General features: G+C 40.5%; 1 protein-coding gene across 1 annotated transcript; it reads left to right on the top strand.

Moving 5' to 3' along the window:
* The first annotated feature begins 1,311 nt into the window (after positions 1-1,311).
* On the top strand, positions 1,312-7,423 carry apoeb (apolipoprotein Eb). Its single transcript, XM_080768197.1, has 8 exons — positions 1,312-1,392; positions 1,629-1,782; positions 2,039-2,326; positions 2,466-2,787; positions 4,950-5,019; positions 5,150-5,303; positions 5,489-5,776; positions 6,270-7,423. Exons 1-8 carry the CDS (start codon positions 1,347-1,349, stop codon positions 6,610-6,612), a joined length of 1,665 nt encoding a protein of 554 aa, XP_080624323.1. The 5' UTR covers positions 1,312-1,346; the 3' UTR covers positions 6,613-7,423.
* Positions 7,424-15,836: the final 8,413 nt, after the last annotated feature.

Here is a 15,836-nt window from a genome sequence, read left to right as displayed (position 1 = left end):
CTGACATCTGTACAATGATATGGTGTGTGTGTGTGTGTGGGGGGGGGGGTCGTACCTATGTTCCCCAGGTTCTATGTTCCCCACCATGCAAAAAAGGTTATTTGTTCCCCGTGTACAAAACACTGAAGTCCTAAAAACAGAAACCTAACACTAAGGTAAATGGGGAACATAGAACCTGGGGAACATAGGGATGACCCCGTGTGGGTATATTTGCTATGAATTCTATATCGGAGTTGGTGTGAGAAGGGTCCAGCCCAAAACGGGGGCTTTTAGCAAAATGTTTCAAATGTATGTACCACGTTGTAACTATTACTGCAACATAGTGGCTAGTCTGCATTACAACAGGTCCATAGGCCTAGACACCCTATAACTGTTTTCTGTTAGGAGGCAGAATTAACTTTGACCCCTTTTCCCCTCACTGTATATGTTTTTCCCCCTTTTTACATCCTCTATGATGATGATTTCCTGTTTTTGTGTAATACTTTTACTTTTACTGTAATACTTTATGGTGTCGTCCACTCACAGTTTTTGAATTGAGTTGTAGGCCTACTTGTGTAGCCTACTGTAATTCTGCAAACTGTAAATTATACTTCAACCAACCAACCAACCAACCAACCAATCAATCAATCAATATAGGCGATAACATAGGCTACAACAATTCATCACTGGTCAGCCATAGGTTACTCATAAGTGTAAGCAACAGCAACTTTTACCTTTTAGTCACCAGGGACGTTGCTCAATCATGATTAACATGCAAATAATGTGAGTACTTCGGACGCGACCGCGGTGGCACATTGGCGTGGAAGGAACCATGAGCTTTCACATACAAATCAGCATTGACTCATGCACGCGCACACAAACACCATACGTGGTAGTAGCATGGGGAACACCCCCTCCCCCCCCCCCCGCGACGCGCGCACCACATCGCCACCATAGCCTGGGACACTATAAAAAGCTTTGGCGTCGTCTGTCCCTACAACAGCTAGCACGGACCAAACAACAACTTCTCTCTCTCAGGTGAGTGAAACGAAAACTTAACTAACACAAACTTCTTCAAATTACGTTTTCTGTTTGCTGCGTTTCATCAATGTATTTTTTCTCAGTGAAACCTATGTTTTAATGGAATTTGTGAAAATAGGTATATTTATTTCAATTTGCACTACACCTTCGTGACCTTATGCAGTGCAAATAGTATTTTACAATGTTTTAGTAAAAAGTGTTTAAAGCTGTGCAATTAGCCAACCGTATTAATTCAATCATGAATAGCTGTCTTGCAGATGTTTTACACAGTTTCCCCTCTTTCTTTTTTCTAGGTGTAGGCTACTTCCCAGTCAAAAACAAGCACCATGAAGGCTGCAGTAGCTCTGATCCTTGCCCTGGCAGTCATTACTGGTAAGCATTGATTACTTTATTTGTCAGAAATGTAAACATCACAGAGGTAAAGGCTAAAATGATAACACAATAAAAGTCCAGATCCTCTTTGTTTACACTAGCCTAATGGTTGATTAAAGTGGTTTGAATAGTGTTTATTTTGGACCAATTATCAGGACAATAATGCATGTATGTATAGCCACTTTCACTATCTTGGTTTAATGTGTTCTACAAACTATAAATCAATTTGTTCATAGGCTGCAATGCTCGTGCTGTGCGAGATGTTGAGGCCTCTCCAGTCCTCTGGGAGGAGAGTGTGGATCGCTTCTGGCAGTATGTGAACGATCTCAGCGGCCAGGCTGATGGAGTGCTGGAGAACATCAGAGCCTCTAAGATCAGCAGAGAATTGGAGTGAGTGATATATTGTCACACTGTGGCCACATGTCTCAAATGAGCAAGAGTTGTTACATTATTTTTATTTGAATTAGGAACTGACTGTCTACCGTTCTGTAGATAGAACATGTAAATACTGTGTTCGATCTTTGCCCCATAACCACCCTCTTATAGGCTTCCTTTAGCTACCCCTGTGTTCTACACGCATGCTTAAAATGTGTCTATATCCTCCTCATTTGTCCTGACCTTCTCTTACCTCTGCTTCCCCATGCAGGACCCTGATTGCAGACACCATGGCAGAGCTGAACACCTACAAAGATGACGTGGAGGCCAAGCTGGCCCCCTACGCCCAGGACACCGCCGGGCAGATCGGCCAGGACCTCCAGCTGCTGACCGACAGACTTCAAAAGGACATGGTGGACGCCAAGGAGCGCAGCACACAGTACCTGGGTGAGCTCAAGGCCATGATGGACCAGAACACTGACGATGTCCGCGCCCGTGTGAACACCTACACCCGCAAGCTGAAGAAACGCCTGAACAAGGACAGCGAGGAGATCCGCAAGTAAGTCGAACCGCAGACACTTTTAGTTTTCCTTTTTTTCTTAATTTGGTTTATATAACCAAACTAAGCTGATAACATCCTTTGCCGTTTCTCTTGCTCTCTGACCTAACCTCTTACTTATCTTATCTTTCCCTTCCAGTACTGTGGCCACTTACCTGGGTGAGATCCAGTCCCGCACCTCCCAGAACATTGACCTGGTTAGAGAGAACGTGGAGCCCTACGTCAGCCAGGCTCATGGGACCGCCTCTGAGAAGCTGAGCACCTTCACAGTTCTGTTGAAGAACCAGGCTGAAGGCCTGGGTCAGCAGCTGGAGACCCAGGCAGAAGGCCTGAGGGAACAGATGGAGTCCACTGCCCAGAACCTGCGCACTGCCTTGGAGACCAAGATCGATGAGCTGACCCAGATGCTCTCCCCCTATGCCACCAAGATCCGTGAGCATGTCCAGACCGTTGTGGACCAGGTCAAGGACAGCACTGCTTAAGAAATAGACACAGAGACTTGGGGTTTTCAAAGGGTTTGTGGATAGTTGCTGGTCCTCTAGCAGGAAACGGCAATGTGGAGCACTGACTACCTTAAATCCCAGAGGAAAAAGGAGGAGAGCTAAAGGCTAATTTATGCTTCAGTGTGAGAGTCAACTTTTTGCAGAGCGACAAACACTTTTTCACTGAAGCATAAATTAAGTTTTAAGAGTTACTGATCATGTATTCATTTGTGTGGGCATTTTAGGGGTTTTGATTAAGAAGTATCTGATGATATTCTATTTGATCACTGTTATCAGTCTTTCTTGGCCATGCATCTCCCCTGATTACCAAAAAAACAATGCCTCGCATTCAATAACAGCTTTCTTATGTAAACAGTAAAACCGCTGTATTTAATCTGCTTTGCTTGTCAACTTTGAGTTATTCCTGTCCTGTCAGACACACGCAGTGCAGCTAATCCGTATTGGTTTGCTGCGTGTTGACGGAGACAGGTTGGGGTTTGAAACCACTGTTTCTCACTCAGACCAATACACCACAACACACGTGCAATTTTGTCATTTAATTTCAATGCACTGAATGTTGTCAGTTAGTCGGCACATTGTATGTGAGTGTCTACAAGTTATTTTGAACCACTGACGCGCCTTGCCGTATTGAATCTGTATTTACACCATGTTGTGTTTTATATTTGTCAGTATGCAAGTGCATTATGTGACTTTCTTGACAATCGGTAAGTGAGCAGTAGATGTCTGTGTTGTATTCTGACCTGTTTCACCATGTAACATGCCCACTGTCACTCGCCATGGTATGCTGCCCATCTATGTGTTTGACTGACTGCATAGGATGCAGTGCTAAACAGCATTCAGTGAATAAATAAAATGGCACACAGAAAAGAGGTCTTCTGTCAGTCTCTGAACAAACATTTAAAAGTGATATTGTAAGTGTATTATTTAAGATGGGTTTCAATAATGGTCTAAAATCACCTCTTAATTTTTCCCTGTATATATGTTAAACAGAGAGAGCTGAGGAAATGAGATTGAAATGCATTATAAAGAGGGCATAAAAAAGAAAACTGCTTTGATTTGAGAATAGTAGGCATATCCTATTTTTTTGGACTGATAATGGTATATTGAGCCTTTTTAGGGTAATGGGGCACCTGGTATTTCTGGGCACCTTCATTCTAGGCTAGTATATTTGATTTAATTGCATAAGCATTTATTTTACAAACGAGGGACCAAATGCATGTTGTAATTCCTAGGCTGATTATAGGCCTACCTGTCTACAGTAGGCCTATTTCTACAAATGCTTAAAAAAATAATTTAATATTCTCTTTTATAAAGCATACATTTATTCTCTATTTTTATTTGTGTTTTTATTTATTTTTTGTGGGGGGGGGGGGACGGCGAGGTGAACACAAGGTTAGGTGTGCACTGGACCTGTATTCGAGTGAAGCACTGTCTTGTTATGTTTTGTCAACATCCGTGCTGTTTATTTGCATTGACAGGGAGGTTGCTCAATCGTGATAAACGTGCAAATATGTGAGTACTTCGGACGCGGTCGCGGTGGCACATGGCGTGGAAGGAACCATGAGCTTTCACATACATAATCATCACCTCACCTCATGCACACACACACACACACACACACACACACACACACACACACACAGACAGACACAGACACTCGCGCGATGAGGAACTCCCCCCCATGCGACGTGCGTAACGCATCACCATCTGGGACGCTATAAAACCCTTGGCATCTGTCCGTACTGCACGGAGGAAACTAGCCTACTTCTCAGGTGAGAGAAACAGCATAGTTAACCTCACTATAGTGCCAGCTTCGAATGCAATTTTCCATTTCGTTAATACTCAATCCTATTTTCTCAGTGGAGGATTATAGGACTATAGGCTATGGCTATCTTAATTTGTGCTTTGTTTAAAATATATATATTATTATTTATTTACTATTCGACTAGCCTATAGGCTACTATTGTGAGATTATTTGCAGTGCAAATGGCATCTGGGAAATCGTCTAATGCTACATTTTTTTTCTCAAATTTATTTCATTTAATTTTGTTTTTTGTGTTAGGTAGACTACTTGGATAGTCATTGTTTTTAACTATACCGTATTTATTTTCTAGGTGTAGTATACCTACAGTATCTGTCAAGCAACCATGAAGGCTGTAGCTCTGATCCTTGCCCTGGCAGTCATCACTGGTAAGTCTATTTTGGCTGTTGGTTAAATTGGTTTGTAAAAGTGTTCGTTTTGGTCCAATTGTCAATGTATTTTGTTTTAAGCTTACCGTGTGAACACGCAGTGAACATTTCTATGTACAATTTTCCTTAGGCTGCAATGCTCGTGCTGTGCGGCAGGTTGATGCTTCTCCAGTCCGCCTCGAGGAGAGTGTGGATCGCTTCTGGCAGTTTGTGAATGATCTCAGCAGCAAGGCTGATGAAGCACTGGAGACCATCAAGGCCTCTCAGTTCACCAGAGAACTGGAGTGAGTGATAGACTCTCATTTGTACTTTTTTTTTAAAATTAGACACGGTCTTCAGCCATCCAGAACGGTATCTTCTATGATCTCCCCATAACAACCCTTTTCCTCCTTGGCCCTATGTTCCACTCCCATGCTTAAATGTTGTCCATATCCTCCTTGTTTGTCCTCTTATACCTCTGCTTTCCCAGCACCCTGATTGCAGACACCATGGCAGAGCTGAACAAGTACAGGGCTGATGTGGAAGCCAAGCTGGCCCCCTTCGCCCAGGACAGCACCGGGAAGCTAGGTCAGGACTTCCAACTGCTGGCCGACAGACTGCAGAATGACATGATGGACGCCAAGGAGCGCAGCACCCAGTACCTGGGTGAGCTCAAGGCCATGGTGGACCAGAACACAGACACTGTCCGCAACAGTGTCAACACCTACACCCGCAAGCTGAAGAAGCGCCTGAACAAGGACAGCGAGGAGATCCACATGTAAGTCAAACCGTAGCAGGCCCATATAGGGCATAGCATCCCATAGAGATTCCTAAAAATATTTATATAAATTATTTTAAAATTAAGCCATCTAGGGACCTGGTGAATCGTGAGTTTCGTGACCATAAAACCTTTGATTCTGTGGGGGGAAAAAACAAAGGGTATTTATTAAATATAATAACATTATATACATAGGCATAATTAAATAGTCAAAATGTTTTTCACAGAATCAAAGGTTTCATGGTCATGAGTGACCAAGACCCTGGATGGCTTGATTAAAAGTAATTGAAATATTAAATAAATAAATCACAATGGAAAAAATGCATTAGCTTTTTTTGAGTGGCAGACATTTTGTGGTGCCACTCATAAAAAGCCTTATAATCCTAGTTTTTGTTTTTGCTTAACTTGATTTTCATAACCAATATAAGCTACCCATATGGATGGTAGTATTCTGGAGGAGTTTCTCTTACTTATGTCATCTTCCTCTATCCAGCACTGTGACCACTTACATGGGCGAGGTGCAGTCCCGTGCCTCTCAGAACATGGACATGGTCAAGGAGCGCGTGGAGCCCATTGTCAACCAGGCCCAAGAGAGCGTCGCTGAGAAGCTGGGCAGCATCACAGCTCTGTTGAAGAACCAGGCTGAAGGCCTGGGTCAGCAACTGGAGACCCAGGCCGAGGTCCTGAAGGGTCAGCTGGAGTCCACTGCCCAGGACCTGCGCACCGTCTTGGAGACCAAGATTGATGAGCTGACCGAGATGCTCTCCCCCTATGCCAGCAAGATCCGTGAGCATGTCCAGAATGTCATGGACCAGGTCAAGGAGAGCACTGCTTAAAACACACAGAGACTTGGGTTTTTCAAAGGGTTTGTGGCTAGTTGGTGGTCCGCCATTTTTAGCGGGAAGGGGCAATGTGTGTGGAGCACTACCTTAAACCACAAAAGAGAGTAAGGAGGAAAGCTAATGGCTATAAACTTTGGCAAAAGAGTGTCATGGGGCATGGTGCTTGTAAAATATTTCAAAGCTGCATATTGCATGACAAATTTTCACAAAGCATGAGGGGAACATGGGAAGTCTTCTGTTTCATCACTGTTATCACTGTTTCCTGACCATTTCGCCATATCACCAAAAACAACGCCTCATATTCGATAACAGGCTTTCTTACGTAAACAGTAAAACCAGTGTTTAATCTGCTTTGCTTGTCTACTCCTCCACACCGCACCCCCATATACTGTGCATCTAATCTGTGTAATTTGTTTTGACATTCAGAAACTGTACTTTGTGTTAGAGCTCAATATAGACGATGTGCAATTTTGTAACTGAATTTCAATGCACTGAATGTTGTCAACTAGTCAGCACATTGTATGTAAGTGTCTAGAAGTGATATTGAACCACAAGGTGCCTTGCTGTATTGGCTCTGTATTTACACCTGCTATGTTGTGCTTTATATTTGTCATGATTCAAGGAAACAAGCGTAATATACTGTGACTTTTATTGACAATCAGTAAACAAGCATTAATGCTGCTTGTATGTGTTCCATTCTGACCTGATGTGACATGTCCACCATGTCACTATCCATCTATTACTGCATAGGATGCAGTGTGCTAAACAGCACTGAGTGAATAAATAAAAGTACCTACAAAAACTGGTCAGTGTCTGTTTCTCTAATGAAACATTTAAGAGTGATCTATTATTTAAGATGGTATTCCAGTTTCAATAATGGTTGGTGTACAAAAGGCTTTGCTCTATTCTTTAGCCATTTTTCTAAGTAGTAGACAAAACTTTAGGATGAAATGTCCAGAAGTACCATTTAGTACTTTCTGTGAGATGTTGGAAAATGATGCATGAGACTAAAGACTACTAAAGTAATTTTGCCTAGACCTCTGTTACACCCCCACCTTCTAATCTGTAATCATGGAAACATCTCTCTCTCTCTCTCCCTGTCTCCATCTGTTTTATTCCACTGCCCCTCGATCTTGTCTTAACTTGCACCCGCACGCTTGCACCCACATTCCACTCTTTTGATCGCTGCAGGCTTTGAATGTTCTGTTGAAGACACACCTAAATAAAAAACCCAGAAAGCATGCATGCATGTAAGGCTGCAACTAACAATTATTTACTAAGCAATATCTATTGATTACTTTTTTGATTAATGAAATAATGAAAATGTGCAGTTAAAAAAAATACACCAAGGAATCAACATGAAAAAGTTCTAATATATACCGGTATATATTTTTTAATAATCAACTAAATCGATTAGTCTGCACTTAACCCCTATTTAATATTTTGTTGTACAATGTGTAATGTAAAAATAGCTCACAAACGTGAGCTAGTATATCTGCTATTTTTGAAAATCTATTGTTATATAAAATAATGAATCGATAAGTTCCATTAACTGTTTTACCTTACATGCATGCATATAGAAGTGTATAAAATGGGAGACATTAATGTAGTACATGCACATAGAGATAAGTGCATTTTAAAGGACAGTAAGTTAAAAAACACAATTCAATTCAAATTCAATTCAAATGGAGATGGAATGAGAAAACAAAGCAAAAATGAAACAAAACAAACACAATGTACACAAATAATTATAGCTGGCAAAAAACAAGATAATTGTGCATTTGCTGTCATAGCCAGCTACTTTGAACCAAATATACAATTTCATCCCATGGGGGAGGATTCAGTTTTTACAGCTTCACCGAGCTGAGTGCTTCTCAAGTGAGTGAACAGGGAGCAGGGGGTTCTTCTGTGGTCAAATACATGGGGGGTCCCTGACATGGACCACTGGTCTAAACAGCAATAGTCCCTGGAGAAAGAAAAGAGAAAAAGGAGGGGGAAAAAGTGCAGTGAAGACCAGCAGGGGACACCATTTGTCTCTTGTTTCACCCTCTTTCCTCCTCTGACCCCATATACACTCTTGTCCTCGGTCGCTATGTGTAATGAGGCAGCTGTGTTGTCTTTTTGTAAGAAGACATTTGAATAAACAAGAATTGTCTTACATATAGGAGTAGCAAATGTATCTAGTCAATCTGAAAACTGTGATATTATTGTACTGTCAAATAATCTGTGATCAAAAGGTGAGGAAATGTGGATATGCTGCTTTAGACAAGTACTTTTCCACCCAGCCTTCAGATGCAGTGGGAAAGACTTATCATCTAGTGTTTATATGTTGTAATTTAATATGTGCTAAAGGTCATTGCATGCAAGTTAAGGACCAAACAGGTGACTAATCGATGGTTTCTGCTTTGTTCCTACTTCTTAGGTGAAAAACACTGTTTATCTCTGCAACTCTGCAAAAAAAGACTCCACTGCTCCACAGATTTGGCCGTAGTGAAAACAGGAACACCGCAGGCATTTTACCAGTCTGCATTATGCATAGTCTGGTGGCCCTAGGCCCCTAGGGTGTCTCCAACTCAACTCCAAAAGGCAAAAGTCACAGCAGGCTAGCAGGTGCTAACTAGCCCACAACCGCTAGTAACCCCTAAAAAGACACCCCTGCAGAGATTACCTTCTATAACCCCCCCCCCCCCCCCCCCCTCCTCCTCCTCCAAAGCTGACATGCAATTCATCACCACAGGGGCCTCCAGCCTTGGCAAAGACAAAAACAGCTTTTTAAGCTTGTTATTGTGAATTGGGTGCAGGTAATTACATGTACTTTCACACCCCATAGGCGTGACATCATCCCATATTACTATTCAAGAGGAGCTTATGTGTACACATGCTAATATCTAAAATCCCTATGCCACTCAACTGTCCTTCTCATCTCCTGTGGACAAAGAAAATGCAGATTAAGATGCTTCCCAAGTTAACGTGAGAGTGACAAGTGGTGTGACCCTCATGCAGCTCAATGACGAACGAACATTGTATGCATCATAACAGCCTCTAACTGTAGGACGGTAGGGCTGTGCACTTACTAATGAGCACTGGATGGCAGTAGACTCAGGTGTGAATAAAAAAATATTGGGAAATGAAACGCTTTTGTCTGTTCCCAGCTCAAATAGACAAAATAGCCTCATCTCACCCTAATGTTGTAATAAGAGGTAACTTCAGTTCAAACAACTTTACTGACCTGCACCCCTCTGCTGTGTGCAGCCTTACAAGACAGACCACATGCTGTTCTGTCCGACTCATTTCCTCTATTTTTCGGAATTACTATAAACATGACAGTCATCGTAAATTAGGATACAGGGCAAAATGTCTGTTGTGGATAAGTGCCAAGATGAATCTACTATTGATGCATTGAATAGGATAGGCACGCATAAGTGCAGACAAAGGAAGGAGCCTGCTGAGGTCTTTGCTGGACTGGAAATTTTGATTATGAGCTTAACATTTTACTCTGATCTTTTACTCTGATCAGAGTTTACAGATAACATATGCACCATACACAACCAATCAAACCCCACATATCTGATTGAGAGATAGAAAGAAAAATACATTACAAAAATGCCAAAATGTTGAATGAATAAATTAGGACATGTTTGTTGGCAAATGTTGGCTGAGCCATTGTTTTTGTAAAAGGAAATTGTATGACTGTGTGATTGACTGAGAATGTTCTCAAACAAACAAAGTAGGCCTACATAGCATACAGCACTGTTCTATTGTGTATATTTATATCTTCATTGTACATATATTGTACTGTTAGACGGATGTTAGGTTCTTAGCTTACTTATGATCCTTGCTGAATACCGGTATTTCTATGTATTTGATGTATTACCATGTGTTGTTTATTCTTGCTTACTGTAATGTGATTCCCTGTGACTGACATGTTGGCATAGCGTGTTGTATTTTGGATAATATCTCTGTACTCCTTTTTATCTCACTTTTCTTTGAAAAGATAATTGAAAAATCACTATGGGAGACCTGTCGTATGTTTGTGAGTGTGTTATGTAACTTATGTGATTGTGGAAACACTTCATACACTCTACAGTCTATGTAGAGGAAGGTCCCTTTGACCGAAATGTTGATATACTGTGTGTGTATATTTTATTTTATTTTATTTAGCCTTAGATAACTATACATTGTGACATCAAATCGAAATCACCCCATGAAATAGTGAAAAGCAATAAGCAATCAGTGCTAGCTGTAAGCAGAGTCTCAAATATGAGACAATATCATTACCGGTAATTAACCTTTAAATAGTGATAAATGCAAGGCATTTAAGTACACAGCTAATAAAAGCACTGATGTTCATTGAAGAGGTAATAACTATAGGCCTACAGCACAGGTGAAGAATTGTACAAAATCTGGATTATTTCATCCTCTGTGTGGTGAAGAGACTTCATTGACTGAATGGTTAGGCCTTCATGGATAAATGAATTAAATTAAATATAATTGTATTGGTTACAATATCACCCCATCGATCATATATTGATATAGGCCTATGATATATAATATACAGAGCAGGGAGCAACTCAGATTGCAGACAGGTACAGTAGGCTACTTTATGGCAGTTTTGAAGGAGGGTAGGGAAGGCAGGCACACTTTTTGATGGCAGTGACCATTCCACATTTTGGAAGCATAAAACAGCAGAATAAATTTAGTTTGTGCAGTGTGCATGTAATCCTAGGTGGATTACATGACAGCTGTCTCTTAACACCTTCAATAACTGCCAGTGCTGCACTTCAGGTCCAAAGGGGTCAACAGATAAATAATGTCTGATAATTCATATTGACCACTGTTGTATAAGGTTCACCAATGTAGGTTGCCTAGCTGGGCTGGACTCTGAGCTTCGTGTTGTTCCAAATAACTTTTCCTTTTCACCTATAATCAGCTAGATGATATGACTACTGTTGACCTGCAGATAAATAAGAATTGATATATCAAAGAAAATGCAATTTGATAACAGACACAAAAATATAGTATTGTGTGCTCCATGATCACGTTATAATAATCAGTGTTGTTAGACTTTGGTTAGACTATTCGCATCTAAACAAATTGGAGAGGTCAGTGGGGGTCAACATTGTTTGGCTGCGTCACGTGCACTGCTGTCCTAGAACCGATCGGCCTATAAAGAGCAGCACTGTTAAACGCTCAAACACAATCGGTGTACTTTTCTCTGAGACTGAACACCAGGTAAGATTTGCTGTTCTTCATCTTCATAGGCTATTTCTACAAAACCTGCCCTCGTGTTGTGTTTGCTTTTTTCAGCCGACACAGACCCGGCCAGCTATTTCTTCTGCACTTAGCTTCACATTATTGCATAACAACATTCATTATACCAACGAAATGCACTCGACATATAGCAGACCGACATGTTTAAGTTTACAATATATTATATATATAATAATAATCTAAAGCAATGAATTATAGTTACCCAAATAAATTAATGTTGATAAAATCCTCATGGAAACAAGAACTTGTCATAGATTAGATGTACCTACGTAGTTAATTCCTTATATGTTTACAGAGGCTGCGTTAAACACACTTACCGTTTGTATGCATGTTGGGAAATGTTTATGCCGCAAATGACCCTAAACTGTTCATAAAAGCTACCAGTGCTGACGGCCTGACGCACGGGGGCGCTGTTTGCAAACCCAAAGTTTCATGCCCAGTTTGTAATCCCACAATAATTGTCTCTACAGCACAGTGAAGATGAAGCTGTTCCTTGCTGTTTCCGTGCTGCTGTTGGCTTTTGCCGCACATACAGGTATGAATCCTTAATTGTTTTAAAATGTGTCTCCCCATCTGTGTATTGTTTCATTAGGCTGAACCAACCTTGATTGACTGAGGGTTTTATTGACAAAAATGCCTAGGATATACATGGAAAAATTGTATATCAAAATGAGAAACCCCAAAAAATAGGTTATTTCCAATTATTTTTAATCGTCCCTTTAATCTTGAATAAAGTTGTTTATTCCTATCTTCACAGGAGCCCAGGATGCCGAGCCGGAGAAGACAGTTGAGCAGCGTCTAGCTGATTTTGGTGCCTCAGTGACTGAGTTGACCACGAATCTGGCTGATAAGACCAAGGTGGCATTCGAAAATATCCACACCAGCGAAACGGCAACAGAAATCAGGTGGGTACACAGATATTTATATAAAGAAAGAACACACACACAACAGGGCAACACCCTTTTCTAACTATACGCATGTTCCCTTTTCTTGTCAGGAATTGGTTCACTGACACGTTTAACAAGGTGAAGAATTCTATAAACGGAGCGAAGTAGTATGCTGACCTCTCGTCCTTACCTTACCTGAACTCCCATGCTGCCACACCAAATTTCCACGTTGACCACGAAGACCATGCAAAGACTGGAGTTTGTCCCCTTTCTGTGAAGACACCCTTAAAAAATATGTAATTTAAAAAAAATGCATGAATGTGAAACAATGTGAAGTGCAATAAAACAATAAATACTTTTTTATATCTGTGTCTTGATGCTTTTCCTGGTTGGATAGTGAGACATTATCAGTATTTAGATCTTCATAAACAAACTAAATAAAATGAAGGTAAAACAACAAGGCCACAAACTATTTCAAGGTTCAATGTAAATTAACGTTCTTTATGTTTGACAATACTACTGTCAATGATGCTACATGATTTCATGGTTGGGCACATTTAAATGTCAAGTTATGAAGCATTTAAATGTAACTGATTTAATAAAGGGAAAATCTAAGGCAACTTAAATTATAATTCAAGTTACCTTAAAAATGGTCTAGTGAAGATTTCGACTTAAATTATTGGGTAAAATGTTAATGCTAATTTCAAGAAAAGATGTCAAGAAGGCTTTAGAAATGTGAAAAAAAGCATATGTAATTTTATATTTAAGCCAGAAATGGAGACTCGGCAGTAATAGCTAATAGGTGTCATCTTGGTTTTAAGTGTGAATATGATACAATATTATAGTAAGCCCTTTGAACCTGGCATCCCATGGACATGTCTCCCCTATTTTGGGCATGGGAAAAAAATAAAAAAGCTCACAATGTGTTATGAGCTTGTAGATCTGCTATTAAAGGTTAACTATAACTAGTAGCTCCAGGCTAGTCATGACTAATTTCCCCTCATTGACCAGATATTTCTGTGTCAGTTTAGAAGTTTCCTTTGGATCACTTTGTACACATGAGAGTAACTGCTGTAAAGTTATGATTTACCACCTGCAAGACATAATATGACCTAATATCCATAACCACAGAATTGTTAATTTGACAGTGTGAGGAATTCAGCACATATATGTATGCATATGTAATTTTATATTTAAGCCAGTAGAAATGGAGACTCTGCAGTAATAGTTAATAGGTGTCATGTGTTCCTCCAGTTCAGACCTCCATATATTTTAAGTTGTAAATACGATAATATTGATAGAAAATTATAGTAAGCCCATGGCCCCTTTGAACCTGGCATCCCCATTTTGGACATGTCTCCCCTATTTTGGACATGGGAAAAGCTCACAATGTGTTGTGAGCTTGTAGATCTGCAAAAAATAAACAAGTGGTTACCTCAGTAGCTCCATGCAGGCTGGTCACGACTCATGAGGACCAGGCATTTTCCCTCATTGACCAGATATTTGTGTCAGTTTTGAAGTTTCCTTTGGAACACTTTGTACACCTGAGAGTAACTGCTGTAAAGTTACGACTTTACAGTCTGCAAGACATAATAAAATATGACCTATAATATCCATAACCACAGGATTGCTAATTTGATAGTGTGGAATTCAGATTCAGAGTTGTATGTTTTTGCTGTGGATGAAGTTGTCACAACGTTAATTCAAAAACCGGAAAGAAACTCCAATGAGTCCCTGAATCTCTTGCCTTGACTGTGTCATCCAGCGTGTTTAATCAAACAAACAAGTTTGTACTGTGGTTGGTAACATATTTAAAATGGATATATAATTAGTTATTAAACAACAGCTGCAGCAAGCTCTCGTTTATGAACATTATAATCAGTTTGTGTGCTGCAGCCTCTGCCTCAGCTCACGGCTTCACGTTGTGGCGTTCAGAGTATGGTTTTTATGCTGTCTATGGGTTTTATGGGGAAGTCTCCAATTGGCTTTTAGAGGATGATGAAAATGATTCCACTAGGTCGCAACTACGGTCGCTAGTAAAGGTAGGTGAACATGTTGTCCAGCCGCTTTTCAAGCAGCTGGCCAAAAACAAAGAGCCACAGTCTTACACAAACACCATCACTAGCTAGTCATTTATTTGTGTCAATAGATTGTACCAAAGGGCAAGTGCCAACATGGCTGCTTTAATCATATTTCACAAGACATGGGCTAAAGTCACTGTTTATCTTCGGTTAATGATCCATCAGCTGTCCTATTTCCTCAAACCTGATGTGATTGACAGGAGAGCAGTCAGAGACAGAGGTCAGAGGGCAGGATGCTGAGTTTACCATAATTATCATAATGATCATACTGGTGTCAGTTCATCAGTTTGATTCAGATGTCAAATGAAACTGCCACAAAGTATTTGCTCAGGCCTCTTATTCACGATGGGACGCAGGAACAGTGTCTTTTGATCACGACCACACCCCAGGTCATATTAGGCTAAAACTCTGCATAATAGAGGTTTTAAACGTGGAAGACAATGTATTGAATATTATTTTCTAGTGTAGAGATCTTTTGTATTGATATTTGGACAAAATATGTAAAATGTATAGAAAAAAGTTATGAATAAAATGCTAGATGGTGTAAAACAGGGGTGCCCACACTTGATTTGAGAGCTACTTTTAAAATGACCAGCTCAACATGATCTACCCATCCAAATTTTGTATCTGAGGGGGCTTTGGAATAGTGGCACTGGCGTTACCTATAAGACAAACACAACATTGGAATGAGAAATAGTGGGGGGGGGGGGGGGGGGGAGTCTTCATCCCATTCTGTATGGAAGTGGTAGATTTTCGGGTTCTTATGCTACTGACTCTTGAAAACAAAGCAATGCATTGTCGGTTTGCCTACTTAGAAACCGTGAACGGAGCCGACAGGCTCTTCTTGAAAACATGAATTTACACATGAAATCTTTGAAAATGTTTCATCTGAAGTTGCAACATAATCGTATCTTATGAGCGTCCCTACTTAATCTCTCTCTTTGTTAAGGGGTCTTTGGCATAAGGTTGAAGGTGCATG

Source organism: Protomyctophum bolini (assembly GCF_963924005.1).
Source record: "Protomyctophum bolini genome assembly, chromosome: 7".
Classification (NCBI taxonomy): Eukaryota; Metazoa; Chordata; class Actinopteri; order Myctophiformes; family Myctophidae; genus Protomyctophum; species Protomyctophum bolini.
This window is presented reverse-complemented; position numbering and strand designations above follow the sequence as displayed.